At 45.5% G+C, this 20446-nt stretch overlaps 2 protein-coding genes across 4 annotated transcripts in view; one reads left to right on the forward strand and one right to left on the reverse strand.

The window, feature by feature from the left end:
* Positions 1 to 730: 730 nt before the first annotated feature.
* Positions 731 to 13723, reverse strand: POGLUT2 (protein O-glucosyltransferase 2). The gene is made up of 10 exons (XM_040267431.1): positions 13218 to 13723; positions 11420 to 11625; positions 9206 to 9411; positions 8958 to 9035; positions 8428 to 8600; positions 8069 to 8306; positions 5474 to 5683; positions 4698 to 4787; positions 3188 to 3295; positions 731 to 963 (listed from the first exon to the last, which is right to left on the reverse strand). The coding sequence occupies exons 1-10, from the start codon at positions 13397 to 13399 to the stop codon at positions 946 to 948; spliced, it is 1509 nt and encodes a 502-aa protein (XP_040123365.1). The 5' UTR covers positions 13400 to 13723; the 3' UTR covers positions 731 to 945.
* Positions 13724 to 13799: 76 nt separating this feature from the next.
* Positions 13800 to 20446, forward strand: part of BIVM (basic, immunoglobulin-like variable motif containing) — a 32710-nt gene continuing 26063 nt past the window's right edge. For 2 of the 3 annotated variants that reach the window (XM_040267432.1, XM_040267434.1), the window contains exon 1: positions 13807 to 14290. The gene's annotated coding sequence lies outside the window, so the exon portion shown is untranslated. Of the gene's footprint in view, positions 14291 to 20446 lie in introns of all 3 variants that reach the window. The other variant, XM_040267435.1, reaches the window with a different exon arrangement.

Below are 20446 nucleotides of genomic sequence, written 5' to 3' on the forward strand. Positions count from 1 at the left end.
TGTACTAGAGTTTTTATAATAGAGGTTCTGTAATGTTTCGAAATGAGAATAGCAATAATGTAGTTCATCATGGATTAATGGAACAAAATAAATCATCATAAAACATGAACATGTAAATAGATGCCTGAAAAGCGTTTAATAAAATTTTAATGTGCTTCCTTTTTAATAATTGGAAATTTCATATTTTAGTAGTGGTTGTTTATCATTAACCATAACAAATATTTTGCTTAACAGTGAGAAGTCAGTAGCATCTTTGATCTCTAAAGTAGCCACCATCACTAAGCCCACTTTCTCTCTGTAATAACTGTTTTTTTAATCAATCCATAATTGCCCTGCTTATTTATTTTTACTTGTTTATTTCACTCTTCTTTCAGAAGAGATAGTGACTGTTCACTATTGTATCTGTAGAGCCTAATACAATGCCTGGCACATATTAGGTGCTTAATAAATACTTGCTAAATCCATTTGTGATGGATACAGGAAGAGGCCAGATTACAAAAAACCTTGGAAGGTGTATTAATTAGTATTCAGTTTGGCTGTGAGTGACTGATTATCTAAAATAATAGTGTAAACAAGTCAGAAGCTTACTGCTTTGTTATGTAAACTGTGTATCTAGGTAGGTGATGGCTTTTGACATGCTTCAGACTGAGTTCAGGACTCAGATATCCTTTTTTTTTTTTTTTACTGCTCCATGGTCCAAACATAGCTAATGATGAGCACAACACAGGCCTTTAAAATAAAAGTGATTTTATTATAAAATTCTAAAAATGTACTTCCAATGACCGTCGTGGGAATACTGCATAAGAACACACAGATCTTCATAATCCAGACAATCATAGAGCAGATTTTATACTGTCCATGGAATTAGTATTTAGAAGACATTCTTCTTTTCCCTTAAGAAGAGTCTTCAGAGCACCACTATTTGAAGGAAAGGTATTTTGCGTATCACAGTTCATCTTTGGTCTGCAATTAAGAAACAAAATATTTAGAGCCATCAATAAGTTTTCCATGAGTAAGAAGGCTTACATTCGTCTATTAATTACTTTCCCCTAAAGACATAAGAGGCTTCCCTGGTGGCTAAGATCTGCCTGCCAGTGCAGGAGATTCGGGTTTGATCCCTGGGTGGGGAAGATGCCCTGGAGGAGGAAATGGCAACCCGGTCCAGTATTCTTGGACAGAGGAGCCTGGTGGGCTACAGTCCACAGGGTCACAAAGAGTTGGACACGATTTAGCGACTAAGCACACAGGCACACAAAGATGAAAGAAGGGATAAACAAAGCCGAGTCATCACTAGAGGATTTTAGGACTTTATTATTTGAATTTTAGGATTCAAATAAAATTTTAGGATTTTATTATTTGAAATCATCTAAGGGTAAAGTCTCATTGGTGGGACCCTGAACATCTAGGGGTCTGTATGATGGTAAAGGTTTGTGTTCTGAACGCTATCAGTGAACGGCCAGAGCAGACCACGAGGGGTGGGAAAACCAATAAAGCTATCATTCTAGTCCTAAGTTCTACCAATCAGGGGAATCATCTGGCACGCCTCGAAGTCACTTAATAGATAAAAATAAAAAAAAAAAAAAGAGGAGTGGAGTAAGGCAGTCACCCAGTTCTATCTGGAGCCAACAGACTCATTCTGATACCAAATCAAACTCCATGTGGGAGCACCTTCCAATTTTGGCCATTTCTGTTTTGAAACTCGTTTTCAGTGATTCTGTGGCCTTGCAGCACTGAGAGGAGTTATCACTGATGCTATACCACTTCTGAAGGCTGCTGCTGCTGCTAAACACTTCAGTCGTGTCCGACTCTGTGTGACCCCATAGACGGCAGCCCACCAGGCTCCCTCATCCCTAGGATTCTCCAGGCAAGAATACTGGAGTGGGTTGCCATTTCCTTCCCCAGTGCATGAAAGTAAAAAGTCAAAGTGAAGTCGCTCAGTCTTAGCGACCCCATGGACTGCAGCCCATCAGGTTCCTCCATCCATGGGATTTTCCAGGCAAGAGTACTGGAGTGGGGTGCCATTGCCTTCTCCTCTGAAGGCTAGCTAGGGGCAAATCCAAAACAAAACCAAATGAAGCAAAATAAAACTAATTTCAGCAGGTGCTGTTTTCATGGTGTAAATACTGTAACCAGGTGTATTCCAAGCTACCAAAGGTTAACCCCCATGCAGAATTCCAAAATATTTAACAATCAGTGAGCTTGTATGTAAATCCCATGGACGGAGGGGCCTGAAAGACTGCAGTCCATGGGGTTGCTGAGGGTCAGGCACAACTGAGCGACTTTACTTTCACTTTTCACTTTCCTGCATTGGAGAAGGCAATGGCAACCCACTCCAGTGTTCTTGCCTGGAGAATCCCAGGGATGGGGGAGCCTGGTGGGCTGTCCTCTATGGGGTCGCACAGAGTCGGACACGACTGAATTTGACTTAGCAGCAGAGCTTGTATGCGACTTGCCCGGTGGCTCAGCAGTAAAGAATCCACCTGCAATGCAGGAGACAGCAGAGATGCAGGTTTGAACCCTGGGTTGGGAAGGTGCCCTGGAGGAGGGCATGGCAACCCACTCCAGTATTCTTGCCTGGAGGATCCCATGGACTGGACCAGGCAAGAGTACTGGAGTGGGTTGCCATTTCCTTCTCCAGGGGATCTTCCCGATCCAAGGATCGAACCTGGGTCTCCCTCATTGCAGGCAGACGCTTTACCATCTGAGCCACCAGGGAAGCCCAGTAAGGTAGTGGTATTAACAGAGATCACTTTTAAATGAATAATCTATTAACATGAATAATCATGGTTATGTATTTTTCCATCTCTAAACTGGGATGATAAATTTTGCAGAAACTATCTCACAGGGAGATGAGGCTATTAGATGATACATGTGAAAATACATTGCAAACTTCAAATATCTATTCAAATGCCACGTGATTTGTAATTCTCACAATAAAAAAGGCCTCCCTCCACTTTGCTGGGATCTCCTATGTATCTTTGCTTCACCGCATCTTAGCACCTGATTTTTTTTTTTTTTGCCTTTTGTTGGTAACTGTTTTTTCTGCCTCTGCTAGAATGAGTTGCTTAGAGGCTCCAGGAGCAGTTTGGGTAGTTGCTGCCTGACTGAATGAGTAAAGGGGAGAATGAGGACTCGGATCACGGTTAGTTCTTCCTGTGACATTGGCTAGGAGGTCAGTTCCGGTTACCTTCTTCCTGTGGCACGTGCAAGGAAAGAGGTCATCCTCGGTCTCTGGCTCTACCCTCATCATGCCCTCTCGGATCTGGGGCTCACTCACTTGTAAACTGGCATATTCCTGTACAGGCAACAATACGAAAGCATGTTTTATTTAGCACTTAAGATGCTGAAGCAGAAGGTCCAATACTCTGGCCACCTGATGCAAAAAGCTGACTCATTGCAAAAGACCCTGATGCTGGGAAAGATTGAGGGCAGGAGGAAAAGGGGGTGACAGGATGAGATGGTTGGATGGCACCACTGACTCAATGGACATGAGTTTGAGCAAACTCTGGGAGACAGTGAAAGACAGGGAAGCCTGGCGTGCTGCGTTCACGGGGTCGCGAAGAGTCAGACACGATTCAGTGACTGAACAACAACATAAGGCGCACTTACCAAATTAGATACACTGGAGTTTGCTAGAACTTGGTCCATTTAATTCACCTGCGTCAAGTTATGAAATGCAAGGCCCTCCTTAAAACCCCACAACAGAGCTTCTGAGAGGTGACTGTCCTATTTCTAACGGTCCACTCCTAAGTCTATCCTTCATTTATATGACTCTTTTATGGTATTTATTTTCATCTTGTGCCACGTAGTGAAAATGACTGTGTTCCCATCTTCCCTAAACTGACAATCTGAGGACAGACTATTTCTGCCTGACCCACCACAGCTGGTACAGCCTCAGTCACGTCTTCATTCATCATGGGCTTCCTTGTCCTAAGTTCTGGACGAGGTGCTTATGCTCTAGTACATGTGAGTTGAATGAATGAACTCTAATAACCTGTGGCTCTTTAGGAATTCAGATTAGCAAATGCCCCCAGTTCTTTCTTTAGTTACATATCACTCTTTAGGAAAGGTACAAAGGGGGAGGGGAATCAGCAATGACCAACTTTGTTCTGTAGCAGTGCCTGAGACACTGGGCTCAATATCTAGAATTCTGCAACTCTGAGAACAATCTAACTATTGTAGAACTATTTATTAGCGAATTACATGCTTACGACTGCATTTTTTAAAAAAAGAACCTTTCAAATTGTCAGATAGGCTTTGACTACAATCCCTAAATGGGTAGGTCCATAAAGGCAAATTGCAAGAAAAGTTATGGCCCATATGGAGTCAGCACAAGAGGTCCAAACATAGCTTTCACTGTATAGAAAAAGAAACAGTAACCAAATAGCAGTTTTGTACAGAGAACAAATTTGAGAATCCACGCACAGTAACTTTCTAGGCTCAGAGGCCACTTTTCTAACCACATGCCACACAGTTCTAACATTAACACCTTTCCCTTAATGTTGTGGCATTCTCCATTAGCTATTCTTTAGCATCCTTCGTTTTCACTATAATTTAATATTTATCCCTGACTTTCACTTACAGAGGTATATATGTATCTCCTTAATGAAAATACTTTTAGAAATTGTTCAGTGAAACATTACTTGCTACTAACATGAACAATTACAAATATTTCTATTTTCTTAGAAAATACTGACCTGGAAAAGTTTAAAATAATAACAGAATATGTCATCGCCCATGAGATTATTTCTTGCAAATTCTTGTCCTGTTTTGGCTATCTTCTTTGCCTATGGGAGCAAGAATAATATCCTTTAATGAAACATATTTGTCCCCATGCAGACATATGCTAAGTGATCTTCCAAGTACATTTTGGTGGGAAAATAGTGGCTACAGTTATCTTTGAAGTCTTGTGTGTAAAGGGAACATTTAATAGAGGAAGTGTGTTCAAATCAAAGTGAGATTTTTAAGACTTTATAGTTTAAGAAGTCATATTGGGCCTTCTAGAATGGGCCTCTCTGGGACAGAAAGGGGAGACAAAATGAAGTAACAATGACTTTGCAAAGTCAATGCAAGATGAAGCTTAATGCACTGCCTGAATGAATTTTAGCAATTAGTTTGAAGCTTCTCTCATGCAATCCTTCATTTTAATCCATGGCACAGTTAGTTCTTCCCCTGCCAGGCTGACCATCTTTATCTTCATGTTGCTAGTGGAGGTGAGGCAGTGCTTGGAGCTCAGATCTGAGTGAGACAGCAAAATCGAGGCCAAGGTTTAGGTTTTCGCGTCATGTGCAGAGTGGGCAGTTAATCCAAGCCACTATGCCTGGCTTTACTCTGAGGAGATCTGTGCTATGCATGGGGAGGTGGCTTCCCACTTACAGGAAAGGGTCTACATGTAAGCATGTTGAATGCTTTCCAGGCACAAGACATGGAAATGACCCCGTGATACCTGGGGGAACAAAGAGACTGACCTTACCTCTTCATCGTGATCTTTTGCCCACTGAAGTTTCTCTAGGAGATCACTCAGGTTGCTTTTAATTGGAATGTAGTGTTTCCAGGGCTGCAGTTCGTTATAGAAGTGTTCATAGTAGATGGAGTCCTGCTTCAGCACCACACTGTCACCAACCAGCAGATACGGCAGGCGGTAGGCCGCCACGGTGCCATCGACATTGATCTGATATTTATGCTGCAAACAGCAGGACAGCAGAAGAACCTCCACTGAACTCCCTTTTTGCCACTCTTCTTTACTGTCCTCCTCTTTCCACACATCAAACCTCACCATCCTCATCTACAAACTGGCTAGATTTTGTCCTTGGCCCCTGCCACTTAAGTAAGGGCTATTAATTATTTATACGTATACATAACACACGGAACTATATCTAGGGCCTATTTTGATGTTCCCCGAAATTTCAAGAAGGGACCCCAAGTCTAATGCTGGAGCAGCCAATAAAATTATAAAACTGTTGTCCAAAGCCTACCAGCGAAGGAAATTCGATTTATTATGACTACTTCCCTGGTGGCAGTCGTGGTAAAGAATCTCGCTGCTAATGTAGGAGACGTAAGAGATGTGGATTCGATCCCTGGGTTGGGGAGATCTCCTGGAGGAGGAAGTGGTAACCCACTCCAGTATTCTTGCCTGGAGAATCCCCACAGACAGAGGAGCCTGGAGGGCTACAGTCCACAGGGTCACAGAGTCAGACACAATTGAAGTGATTTTGCATGCATGTGACTACTTTATCGATGGCATGACAGTACCTACTGAGGGCACATTCTAAACTGTGTTAACCACACCTTTGAAACATCAGGTGGCCACACCCAGGTCTTAAAGAAATTAACAACCTCTGGGGCAAGAACATCTATGAATCAAAATATTTCTAGCACGGCAGAGGTCAACAAATATTTATCTGTTTATTTAACTGGGTCTCAGTTGAGGCACATGTGATTTTCATGTGGCTATCTAGTTGGGGCACACAGGCTTAGTTGCTCCACAGCATATGGGATCCCAGATCAAGGATCGAAACTGCATCCCCTACCTTGCAAGGCAGACTCTTAACCACTGGACCACCAGGGGATGTCCCAGTCAATAGTTTTAAGCTGTAACAAATTGCAACAGGTACAACAGAAAGAAAGCAAAGGTCTGACAGGACACTCTCAGAGGAGGAATGGCTGCTATCAGCTCTCTTTGGTTATAACCATTTCTTTCCAAAATTTCTGTGACATGCGTATGGAAGAAAAACTGATTATTCAGCTAATGGCCATCTTTAAGTCTTCTTGTGCTCTGTGCAGTAAGTCGCTTCAGCCACATCTGATTCTTGCGACCCTGTGGACTGTAGCCCACCAGGCTCCTCTGTACAGAGCTCATCAATCACTGACCTTCCCACCTGCAGGAGATGGCGGACTAGGCTTCAAAACCCCTTGGGGGTCTAGAGATCAGGGTGGTATACCTCACTGCTTGAGAAAGGGGAGTTGTCAGAAAAAGGATCAACCCTGGGAAAATAGAAACAGCCCACATTCTAGACACGGAGAGAGTATAGAATCCCCAGAGTTTTTGAGCAGAACAGCTGGATGGATTCCAAGTCATTTCCCTACAGAAGGGAAGAGACACCTGCTCTATATTCCTTCTTTAGTCTATTGTGATTCTATGGCTCAGGGGAGAAATATTTATAAAATCACTTACATGTATTTTTTAATACAAAAAGGGTTTGGAGTGAAAATGTGCTTCTCTTGAAGGTCAGTTGGAGGAAAAATTACCCAGATCCCAAACTCCCTTGGTGCATATTTCATGTCAGGTCTAGAGACTGACTCAGGGCTTCCCTGGCGGCTTAGACAGTGAAGAATCCGCCTGCATTGTGGGAGACCCACATTTGATTCTTGGGTCAGGAAGATCTCCTGGAGAAGGGAATGGCAACCCAGTCCCATATTCTTGCCTGGAGAATCCCAAGGACAGAGGAGCCTGCAGGCTACGGTCCAGGAAATCACAGAGAGTTGGACAGGACTGAGCGACTAACACTTTCACTTTTCTAGGTACTGAGTACAATCCAGGTTGCCTGCTAGGGGCTGGTTAGTCTCTGGTGCCCCATGCCTGGATGTTCCTAAAATTTTGTGCTCACCTCTCATCTTCTGTTGGAGAAGGGAATGGCAACCCACTCCAGTATTCTTGCCTGGAGAATTCTATAAACAGAGGAGCCTGGTGGGATCCAGTCCATAGGTTGCAGAGTCGGACACCACTGAGCAACGACTATCACTCACTCACTCACCTCCTGTAATTTACCTTGATTTCCCACCCCTCAAATGCAGGTGGGACTTTCCAGGTGCACCAGTGGTAAAGAACCTGCCTGCCCATGCAGGAGACATAAGAGACATGGGTTCAATCCCTGGGTTGGGAAGATCCCCTGGAGAAGGAAATGGCAACCCACTCCAGTATTCTTGCCTGGAGAATCCTCATGGACAGAGGAGCCTGGTGGGTTACAGTCCATAGGGTCATGGAGAGTCCGACACGACTGAAGTGACCCAGCACGCAAATGAAGGTATTTGGAAAATCACAAAGCATTGGCTCTGGATGATGTCATACCTTGAAGAAATCGAAAAATGAAATGTGCTTCACGATGGGACCATACAGGCTTTCGTCGTGTTTAAAGAAGAAGAAGTTGGTGAAAGCAGCGTCTATGAGCTCCGGGTGCTTCCTGCTCAGCTTAACCAGCTCGAGTCTCTCTTTCCGGCTGTCTCGCCCTCTCCACACAGCGGTAGAGTTTTTGCTTTCCCAGGGAGGACCCGTGTTGGCCTGCACGGACATCATATCCAGACTGACTCTGGAAGACAGACAGTGCAACAGATGTTTCCCCCAAACCATCGCCTCGCAAGGGGTGTTGGGAAAAAACTCATCAAGGAAAGAAAACCAAGACTCTGGGTTGTCTGCGACCCATCTCTCACCGGCCCATGGTTTCTAGGACAGAGTCTGTCAAGTCGTAGGTGGGCATCACAATATCCTTGGAGTCTGTGGAGCCACACCAGGAAAAGATCGGATGGATGTGGGGACTAGATTTCTTTTTTTCCAAAGGCCAGTCTCCCAAATTAACAAAAAACTCCACATCAGGCATCTTCACCTAGGACAAGGAAGCCAAAGTGTTAAAATGACGGTATCGTTTTTCATATCAGCCATTTCACTATCACTGTCCAAACCCCACTGCAGTTGTCATTGTTTAGTTGCTCAGTCATGTCTGACTCTTTAGCAACCCCATGGACTACAGTCCGCCAGGCTCCCCTGTCCACAGAATTCTCCATGGCAAGAATACTGGAGTGGGTTGTCACTTCCTTCTCCGGGGGATCTTCCCAACCCAGGGATTGAACCCGGGTCTCCTGCACTGCAGGCAGATTCTTTACCACTGTGCCGGCTGGGAAGACTATGATGTAAAACCTGGATTTAAATCGTCCATTATACACAAGAGAAAAGAAATACTTACTTTTCTAGTCAAAGAAAGTAGTATGGCATCCATGAAAATTCTAAAACCTACATGTTCCCCGTGAGTCTTGATATAAACCTGGAAGACAATTCCATGTTTATTCCATTAGTCTAAAAGTATGCTTTGGCTTCACTGAGATCAAGCTTATCACAATGATCGGCAGAATACTTTTTAATAAAACTAGGTAGCTAGTTGTAGCCACATGGCCAAAACAAAAATAAATCACCGAGACAAACAAGCAACTGCACCTTGTTATCCTTCAAGGTATAATGACACAAGCTCTGTCTTTGTCCAAATCTTTTTGGGATTTCCGTTGCAATCTTTTCCGGGTCAACGGTAGGGAAATGCACCAGATCTCTGTGAATCTGAGCAAAGGTTTCTGGGCAGTTCATCTCCCGCAGCCAGGCTGCACTGTCTTCCAAGGGACAGTCACAGCTCTCGTGGTACACCGGCCCTGATGACACACGGAGCAAAGGGTACAGGCACAATCTCACTCAGCGTGTGAAACGTGTAACAGATATTTGTAGCATGACTTCAGATCCTGCCTAGTTAGATGGGGAGGGCAATTTGTTGGAAAACCTATTTTAAAAAGAGAAACCTTTCTATTACACTGGGGTACCGTGAGTGCATCTGTTCTGACGGCTCTTTACGGTTGGGTCTTAAGATCTTTTCACAGTAAAGTGCACTTCGCACGACTTCAAAAGAAAGCTAATGGTACTACATTTTGCTCTAAGTGGCTTCCGTAGTCCCTCCATTACTGTTTTCTTTCCCACGTGGCACGTAGGATCTTAGTTGCCCAACCAGGGATGGACCCCATGTGAGTCTTAACTACTGGACGGCCAGGGAAATCCTCATAGTCCATTATTCTTTTTTTTTAAATTAAATTTTATTGGAGTATAGTTGCTTTACAATGTTGTATTAGTTTCTGTTGTACCGCAAAGCATTACTCTTTGTTTTGTGTACTTGAGAATAACCAAGCATTGGTAAAAGGATATCAGAGGCATATCCATGTTTTAATGAAAGACAAAAGTGATCAGAAATTAATATTTCAATGGTCTGTTATACAAACCAGTTCTTAAAATGTCTAAGATACTTTTCTCAATGGGTAAATCATCCTAAGGATCAATACAAGTGGGAATTTCCTGATGGTCCACCGGTCAGGATTCTGTGCTTCTGATGCTGGGGCCTGGGTTCGATCCCTGGTGGGGAAACTAAGATACTGCAAGCCTTGACATTGACATTGAAGTCGCTCAGTCGTGTCCGACTCTTTGAGACCCCACGGACTGTAGCCTACCAGGCTCCTCAGTCCATGGAATTTTCCAGGCAAGAGTACTGGAGTGGATTGGTATCTCCTTCTCCAGGAGATCTTCCCGACGCAGGGATCGAACCCGGGTCTCCCGTGTTGTAGGCAGACGCTTTACCGTCTGAGCCACCAGGGAAGTCCAAAAAAAAAAAGCCTTGAGATGAGGGCCCCCCCCAAAAATACAAGTAAATAAAGCACCCCTACTATGGCTAGTAATTTTTTAAAGATAATATAAAGAAGCAAAGTAATCCTCAAAACACCCATTCCACTAATACTATAATGAATTAATTACATGTAGAAATAATACATAACATAGAATCTGAATTGAGATTTCACTGTCATTTATTTCTATAATTCTCAGATTGTCACTTGACCCAGGCAGGAGGAGACAATGGGACATCTTTTCAAGGTTTCACAGCTTATGTGATACCAAGTGGTTCTAGTGGAGTGAGGGGAAGGAACCTAGACACTTTCTAGAAAAATGTTTGCCTTTCTTGGAGCAGTGGGTCAAGAAAGATTTGTGTGTCTGTATTCTCCTTGCTTCTCTAATATTTTAGGATATATGTCTGCTGAGATGGAATGATATGGCTTTAGGGAAGAAAGCTGTATGCTTATCCCATATAAGAAAACATTGGAGAATTTCTCTGGAAAAATAGCATTGAAACAAAACCAAAAAAACTACAGTCAACTTTCACTGTCTCTATCAAGCCCTTTCTTCCTGAAGTGATTGACCAAATTTCAGTGACACTCATCAGCTACTTAAGTCATATGTCTCTAAGAAAGTGCCATCTATGACCATATATAGATAGATAGCTTGACTGTTCTTGCTAATGTTGCATCTTCCTGAAGCAAATTCTCTATTACTAGAACTTAATACTATTAAGTTCATATTAAAGAACATATTAAGTTCTTTCCTCTTTAGTGAATTATAATTTCCATTCAAATCTTGCATTTCTTTCTTCTACCAGGATTCTCAACTTAGCTTTCAACTTCAGTCCATAGGGTCACTAAGAGTCTGACCTGATTTAGCAACTGAAACACAATAACAAAATTTTTTTTCTTCCAGTGAAAAAATATCAGGCTAACCTGCTTTTACTGACTGAATGACAGGTAATATTGTATTCAAACAGTGTTGTTTTGAAATTATATTCTACATTACCTTTTAAAATATATGGAGATTTGGCCACATGTTGACCTTGGAATTTGACTTCTATCTTCAGGTTTTTGTAGCTGGCGTACATTCTGTATCTTACTATGTAGGACCCATCTTTTCGGTCTAAAACCTGGACCCCGACTCTAGTAAATTGCTCATCTGGGGCTGAGACTTTAATCTGGAACACTTTTTCACCCGGAGAAGATGTAAATCTGTGATGGGAAGAACAGTGAAACGTAAAGCTTATTTTAAGAAACAAACGTACAAAGACTATGATCTCCAGTCTGTGAACCTGACTATTCTCTATATCCTCCCCCTAATATGTGCTTGTTTCCTTTTCCTTATGCTTTCAGTACCAAAATGAATAGCATGGATCGGAGATTAAAAAAAAAAAAAAAAAAAAGAAGAGGATGACAATGGTCAAGATAAGTTAAAACATTTATTAGAAAATTACAAGGAGATATTTTAAGACTACGAATCTCTGTAAACATAGAACATCCTTATGCATTTCATATATAAAAATAGTCCTATTAACCTACTATTTATTTTGTGTCCATCACATCTGGAAATCTGTGATCAAATGATGCCTCTAATGGTTTTCTGAAACATCGGTCTCAATGATTCTTTAAAAAAAAAAAATCACTATTATAAATCGTACTCAGCCATGGAAAAAGCTAGTAGTTAGCATATTATCCAAGTGATGTTGTATAAAAGGTTTTTTATACAAAAGGGCATGCTCTTGGTGTTAAGATTAAGATGGTACTTAGTTTCCCAACCATACTATCTATAACCAAGTGACAAAATTTATAAGCTTCCTTTTCTTTGGAAAACTTCTTATTCCCAAGATTTTTTTGCCAACAAAATATACACAGACAGCTTCAATATAGAAAGACAATCATGTCAGAGGTATGTGAATTCTACAAATAAGTTTCAAGTACAAGTGGAATAGTTGAATGCAGTAGGATGAAATAAAGTTGTAATAAACACATAGGAGATTCATATTTTGATACTTTCTGCCTCAACCATAAAGTTATGAATCCTGTTTTATTTTTCATTTTGAGTTTCAAAACACACTTATGGGCAAAGGTCTACCTGAAAACACAGCAGCACCAGAAAAGGGTGAAGCCAACTAGTTTCTAACAACTGAGTTCAAATTCCTTATAACAATTTATGCAAAAATTAGAAGAGTTCCTTGTGCTAGGTTTTTATTAGTTATCTCTTTTATACCTACTGGTATTGGGATTGACTGTATCTATGTCAACCCCAATCTATTTAGTGCTCTGTGGTGACCCAAATGGGAAGGAAATCCAAAATAGAGGGGATATAAGTATATGTGTAGCTGATTCATTTTGCTGTACTAGCAGAAACACAACATTGTAAAGCAACTATACTCCAATAAAAATTAATAAAAAAGAATGTATAGATCTAACTGAACCACTTTGTTGTACAGCAGAAATGAACACATTGTAAATCTACTATACTTCCATAAAATAAATAAATAATAAACTAATTTAAATAGAAAAAAATTTAGAATACCTTAAGCAAAGTACAGGGGTTTGTTTGCTCAGCACTCATGTAGGACTCCCCTTCAAAAGGGCCGGGAGAAGAGCTAATTCGAAACGATTTCTAAAGCTACAGAGAAAAATTGAGTAGGAGGGGGATAAACTTTCAAGGAGATGTGAATAGCCCTCAGGCTATTTTAAACTGCTGTGGAGAAACGAGTTCTGGGAGGACAGAACGCGATGAGAGAAGCAGAAAGCTTGAATTGCCTTCCAAAATCGTCATGGAGCCATTGCGGACTTACTTCTTGCCAGATGTGTCCACGGCCTGGATGTAGAAATAGCGCGCGGGAAGGACCACGGCTGCCTTGAGTCCGGGACCCCATACTTCGCTCTTCTCGGGGCTCAGTCGCCTCTCTCCGCCGCTCTCGGCCAGTGCTGGAACGGTCCCCAGAAAGAAGCAGTAAAGTAGCAAAATGCTAAACATTTACAAGCTGGACTCAAGATGATCCACGGATAAATGAAGTGGAAGAGGTGGACGCAGCCAGCCGCGGCTCCGGCGGGGGCGCGTCGGCCGATCGCAATAGCGGGCGAGATTCCCGGAGGGGGTCTCCTGCTGTGCTGTTCGCGGGCGGGGGTCTCCCCCAGAAGGTCACAACCGGGGCGCAGGCTTGTCCAGCTGAAGGATGCCAGCAGTTCTGCTGAAACGGACAAGAAGCACGCCGCTCCTCTTTCTTGGGACAATGACAAACCGGCGTTGCTTCTGTAACTGTAGCATCATTGGGGGCGAGCCCGTCGCAGGTTCCAGCCCAAGGTGCAGGGCGAGGGGATTGGCCCGCGCGTCGGCCGGGGCTCAGTAAGGCCTCCTCCGAGTGGATGGCCGAGTGGACACGCGTCCTGGCGCCGGAGCTTCCTGGGACGTGTAGTTCGCGGCTGGGCTAGCGGAAATCCTGCCAGGTTTTTTTTTTTTTTTTTTTTTTTTTTTAACCTTCTCTCCCTCGTTTATTTACTTTGCGGTAGCCGCTTTCAGGGGACAGATAAACAGTTAGATGCCCAATTAAGGGGCACGCGCCTCTTGGAGGAGCAGCTAAGATTTAAAACAAAAAAACAAAAAACAAAAACTGCCACCATATCCTCCGCACGTGCAGAGGACAGGTGTAAAACAAGATGAAAGGAAGGTGTTGCCCATGACATCGGACGATCGGTCGCCCGGCACGGCCGTCTGGGCGCTGTCCCCGCGCGCTCCGATGGGACGCGAGACGCCGGCCCCAGGGTAACCCGAGGCGCAGCGCGGGCGGCGCGCTGGAAGCTGTGATCCCGGACCGGGGCTGGGCTCCGCCGCGACCGCCGCGGCCCGACTCCACCGGACAGGCCAGAGGTACCTCGGGCGGTGGGCGGGGGGTCGAGGTGGCCGCCGACGACCTTGCGCCTTGCTCGCTGGGCCCGAGGCGGGGGGCAACTGAGAGCCGCTGGGCCGGGCCTGCTGCCTCCCACTTGCTCTCCGCGGGTCCCGGTGGTCATCCGAGTGGACGCCCCTGCATGGGGACCGGTCCTCCGGGGAAGAAGTGGGCGAAGACTTGGGCCACAGGGTGGAGGGAAGCGTCCGGGAGAGAAACGACACGTCTTCTCGGGAACAAAGCCCGGTTTGGAGGGGCGGCGGGGACACCGATGGCCCCCCGGCCCGCGCGGCGCGAACCTCCGCGCCACGCTCGGCTGGGCCCGGGCCCGGAGAGCGCGGGGGCCGGGCCCCCACCCTGCACGGCCCGCGCGGTCGGCGGAGGGGTCCCGGCCAGCTCCGACCTTGTACTGGGAGCCTCCTCCTCTCCCTCTTCCGCCCTTCTCTCGGCCTTGTCGGCTGCCCCACAAACTCTGATGAGCCGGTGGCCCCGCCAGCCAAAGCCGGGGCCCGGGCAGGGGTTAAGGCGAGGGTTTTCTGTGCTGTTTTCTTCAGGGGGCAGTTAACATTAGTAATCATATCAACTCGTGCATTCAGAAACGCCAATCGGGGCCTTTCTCTTAGCCCGGGGACGGGACTGCTTTGCGCCCCAACCCGCTCCGCGCCCCCGGGCCCCCGCGCGGGCTGGAGGCCGACGGCGCGCGGGTGAAGGGCGGGAGGAGGGCGCGGAGGCCCCGCTGCCGGGCCCGGGGGCGCGCGGCGCCTGGGGATGCGCGGGGATGTCCGGCGGCGCGGGCTGGGGTTGCCCCGCTCTATTTCCTGCGGGCGGGCGCCACCTCCGCCTCCGCTGGCGCCGGCTGCAAGCGGCAGGCCTGCGCCACTGTCGTCTTCATCCCTGGGGCCTCCGAGCCCGCCGGCGCCGCCAGATTCCTAGAGAAGGGCGGTGGGGCCTCCGATCGCCTGCCCAGGAGCCGGGGCTCGCCGCTGGCTGGAGCGCGCGGAGACCCCCTCCCCGCCCCCACCGCCGCCCGGCATCCTTCGGAGGCGGGCGCCTCTGCCTGGGCAAGGGCTCAGGTCTGAGCGAGGAAGGGGCCTGAAGGGCGTGCGGAAGGGGCTGGCAGGGGGCGGAGAGGGGAGACGGCGATCTGACCCCCTGGGTTTAGCGCGTCCGGCCCTCCGGCGTCTATTCATTCCATCTTCTTAAGTCCTTCGCTGCCCTTGGTCTCAGCGACCTTGGGCAGAATATATAGATCACAATAGTGGTCCTACGTGGAAGCCTTTTGGAAGACGTTTAAAGATACTTCATTCTCTAAGCAAACCTGATGCTTAAAAACAAGGATTTAACATACAACCAGAAAAGAGTGTAACTGAGGCCATGAATAGTGTATTTCCAAATGTTTATTTTACCTAGCAGTTCCTTCCAGTGACAAAAATCTTGCCTCCAGCGGTGCATTTGAAGCTGGCCATTTGATGAGATTTCTTCTACACGGAGCTAAAGAGTACTTTTGTTGCTTCTCATAGGATTTTATGAATAAATCATTAAGTCCTGAAGCTTAGGCCCTGCAATCAGTCTTACTAGTAAATCATCATAGAGCATGGCCTCCTTTACTGGATGAGGGAACCTCAGTTCTCACCGATGAGAGCCTGGGAGGAGAGTCCCCTTGCCTAGAACTCCAGGTCCTGGTTGCCGAGGCCACTCCTGGTAAGCCCTCCTGGAATCTGGGCTCCTAATCCCGGGCTTTATTTTTTGGGGGTCCAAATCACTGCAGATGGTGACTGCAGCCATGAAATTAAAAGATGCTTACTCCTTGGAAGAAAAGTTATGACCAACCTAGATAGCATATTCAAAAGCAGAGACATTACTTTGCCGACTAAGCTCCGTCTAGTCAAGGCTATGGTTTTTCCAGTGGTCATGTATGGATGTGAGAGTTGGACTGTGAAGAAGGCTGAGCACCGAAGAATTGATGCTTTTGAACTGTGTTGTTGGAGTAGACTCTTCAGAGTCCCTCGGACTGCAAGGAGATCCAACCAGTCCATTCTGAAGGAGATCAACTCTGGGATTTCTTTGGAAGGCATGATGCTAAAGCTGAAGCTCCAGTACTTTGGCCACCTCATGCGAAGAGTTGACTCATTGGAAAAGACTCTGATGCTGGGAGGGATTGGATGCAGGAGGAGAAGGGGACGACCGAGGATGAGATGGCTGGATGGCATCACTGACTTGATGGATGTGAATCTGAGTGAACTCTGGGAGTTGGTGATGGACAGGGAGGCCTGGCGTGCTGCGATTCATGGGGTCGCAGAGTCGGACACGACTGAGCGACTGAACTGAACTGAATCCTGGGCTTACGATAATGCCTACGATGCTGCAGGGGCTTAAATATATATCTATTGATGAGACTTTTACAAATCACCCTGGGGTAGAGTAGTCAGGAAAACCAGATTTGCAGGAGACAGACATTCATCATATAAACACACGCTCTAGAATTGCACCCTGGTAAGACCTGTGAAGTCTCAGGGTACAAATCTGCCTGCCAGTGCAGGAGACTCCTGTTCCATCCCTGGGTGGGGAAGATCCCCTGGACAAGGAAATGGCCACCCACTCCAGTATTCTTGCCTGGAAAATACCATGGACAGAGGAACCTCATGGGCTACAGTCCAAGGGGTGGCAACTTAGCAACTAAACAACAAAAGACCTGTGAAGGGGAGGCACTGAACTTGTACAGGGTCACCTGGTCTCATGGAAGGAAGGAAGTATCTGGCAGAAAGTGACATTTGACTGACATCCAGATGTGGCCTTCCCAGCTGGTTCTAGTGGTGGAGAACCCACCTGCTAATGCAGAGGATGTAAGAGACTCAGATTCCGTCCCTGGCTTGGGAAGATCCCCTGGAGTAGGAAAGGGCAACCCACTCCAGTATTGCCTGAAGAACCCATGGACGGAGGAGCCTGCAGGGCTACAGTCCATGGGGTCACAAAGCGGTGGATACTACTGAAGCAACTTAGCACCTAGCCCATGAAGGATAAGGGGAATTAAGTAAATAAAGGAGAAAAGGGAGGAGACAGCATTCAGAGAAGGGAAACATGGTCCACAGGGAGACGAGAGTGAGGTGGAGGTAAAGAGAGAGAGCCAGTTTGGCTCTTTGTTTTCATAGCAGAGGGTTTTAGGCAGGGGAGTTACATGATCACATATGTGTACATGATTTACTTTCCATTATCTGTGCACAGGTCAGGTTAGAAATGTCAATGCATGGGAATGGGCAGGGACCTAGGAGCAGAAATAAATGGTTTATAAGAATAAGAGAAGAGGTGATGATATCATGAGAGGTGAAGGCCATTCCGTGGAGGGACAGCCTGCCCCTCTGTACCTAGGCATTTCCTGAGGCTGTGATTACAATCGAATATATGAATTGACCTCCATCATGAGTCTATAATGAGTAATAATTTGTGTTTAGTTCATGTCTAAGAAACTCCGAGGATTCAATAACACCGGCGCCCTGGGCTTTATGGAGCTGTCGCTGTCATGAGGAGAAGAGATACGGGTCCAACAGAGAAGCTGGGTGGGCTGAAGTTCATGGGGTCCCAAAGAGTTAGACATGACTGAGTGACTAAGCATGCAAGCACAGGTAAATAATGAGGAAATCAACAGCAGCAGGGTTTTGGTCATGGGGTTTGGATAATCTTCCTCTTTGGTGTGAAATCTTTTGGTAGTTTGCAACATTTTTCTCTAATTTGGTTTGCTTAGGTGATAAAATTTATAAATATGACAACTTTTCAAAGAGAAATTTCTTTCTTTAAAAAAAAAAAATATTTATTTGGCTCTTCTGAGTCCTTAGTTGTGGCATGTGGGATCTAGTTCCCTGGCCAGGGATTGAACCTGAAACCTGGGCCTCCTGCCTTGGTAGCATGTGGAGTCTTACACTGGGCCACCAGGGAAGTCCCTCAAAGAGAAATTTCCATCTATAGTGATTCAGGTGAGAAAGTTTTCATACCACTCTCAAGTTTTACTCTTGGCTTGGTTGACAATCAATAGAAAAACATGTCCTTTTGTTGATGATCTTTGTTGTTTTTTTTTTTTTGGTGAAAGTGCAACTAAAAAGATCATTCTTGTCAGTGACCATTATTTAAAAGCAAACAAACTCCAAACAAAACAAACCAGATTGTTACAGTTTTATTAATCAAGTGTTACGTTCTTTCTGGTCTATAGCTTCCAGGAAGCTCAGCTCTACCTTTTATACACAAATGCAGCGATTTCCCTTTCTCTATGTTTCTTGTTTTTAAATAAATTTTATTAGAGTATGATTGCTTTACAATGCTGTGTTAGTTTCTAATGTACAGCAAAGTGAATCACCCACACATAAATATATGTGCTCAGTCGTGTCCAACTCTTCGTGACCCCATGGACTTAGCCCCCCAGGATCCTCTGCCTGTGGAATTTATTTTCCAGGCAAGAATACTGGAGTGGGATGCCGTTTCCTACACCAGGAGGTCTTCCTGACCCAGGGATCGAACCCAAGTTTCTTGTGTCTCCTGCATTGGCAGGTGGATTCTTTACGCTAGCACCACCTGGAAAGCCTATCAGTTCAGTTCAGTCGCTCAGTCATGTCCAACTCTTTGTGACCCCATGAATTGCAGCATGCCAGGCCTCCCTGTCCACCACAAACTCCTGGAGTTTACCCAAACTCATGTCCATCGAGTCAGTGATGCTGTCCAGCCATCTCATCCTCTGTCATCCCCTTCTCCTCCTGCCCCCAATCCCTCCCAGCATCAGGGTCTTTTCCAATGAGTTAACTCTTTGCATGAAGTGGCTAAAGTATTGGAATTTCAGCTTCAGCATCTCCTTCCAGTGAACACCCAGGACTGATCTCCTTTAGGATGGACTGGTTGGATCTCCTTGCAGTCCAAGGGACTCTCGAGAGTCTCCTCCAACACCACAGTTCAAAAGCATCAATTCTTCAGCGCTCAGCTTTTTTTATAGTCCAAATCTCACATCCATACATGACCACTTGAAAAACCATAGCCTTGACTAGACGGACCTTTGTTGGCAAAGTAATGTCTCTGATTTTAATATGCTATCTAGGTTGGTCATAACTTTCCTTCGAAGGAGTAAGCATCACGGGAACCCCATACATAGATATAAATGCCCTCCCTTTTAGACTTCATTCCCATTCATCCTGATATTTCTGATAAGAATATTCTCCTATTCTGTTGCTGTTCAGCCGCTGTCGTGTCTGACTCTTTGTGGCCTCATGAACTGCAGCACGCATATATATTCTCTTATATATATATTCCAGATTAGCTTTGTTCAGACATCCCAACCTTGCTGCACAGAAGGCTGGTGCCATAGGCAAAACTCCATTTACTCTGAGGAAGGAAGCTCTGTCAAAGCAGAAGCTAAGTCTGAGATGAAGAGATAACAGGACAGGGCCTGGAACATTTCTGTCTACCCTGACCCACCCAGCCAGCCCCCTAAACCTTTGGTCACTGCCCCTCGCCATGGCCCCATGCTCTGTTTCATGTCCTACCCTCCTGCAACCCACCCACACAAGGCCAACCCAGAAATAAGACCTCCGTCTATTCCCCACTGTGGCTTTTAGTGAAACAAATGAGAAAAACAGAAAAGAAGTAGGAAATACTTTGCTCGCAGGGAGATATATTCAATATCTTGTGATGAACCATACTGGAAAAGGATGTGGAAAAGGACGTGTGTGTGTGTGTATATATGTGTGTGTGTGTGTGTACACGTATATGTGTATATATGTGTGTGTGAGCATAGCTAAGTCACTTTTCTGTACAGCAGAAATTAATGCAACTTTGTAGATCAACTGTACTTCAACAAAATTTTTTAAAAACGAAAATGCTTTGCTAGGTCATCTGCTAAGAGAGTAGCTTAGAGTTTGGCCTGTACAACCTCAGATACATAGAACTTCTCTCTCTCTCTCTTTTCATTAGTTTTATTTTTGACTGTTCTGGGTCTTCATTGCTGCATGAGCTTTTCTCTGTTGTGGAGAGTGGGGCTGTTCTCTAGTTGTGGTGCATGGCCTGCTCGTTGCGGTGGCATCTCTTGTTGCGGAGCAAGGGCTCTCAGCCTACAGACTCAGTAGCTGTGGCTCGCGGGCTCTAGAGCGCAGGCTCAGTAGCTG

Source organism: Oryx dammah, unplaced genomic scaffold (assembly GCF_014754425.2).
Source record: "Oryx dammah isolate SB20612 unplaced genomic scaffold, SCBI_Odam_1.1 HiC_scaffold_24, whole genome shotgun sequence".
In the NCBI taxonomy this organism is placed as follows: Eukaryota; Metazoa; Chordata; class Mammalia; order Artiodactyla; family Bovidae; genus Oryx; species Oryx dammah.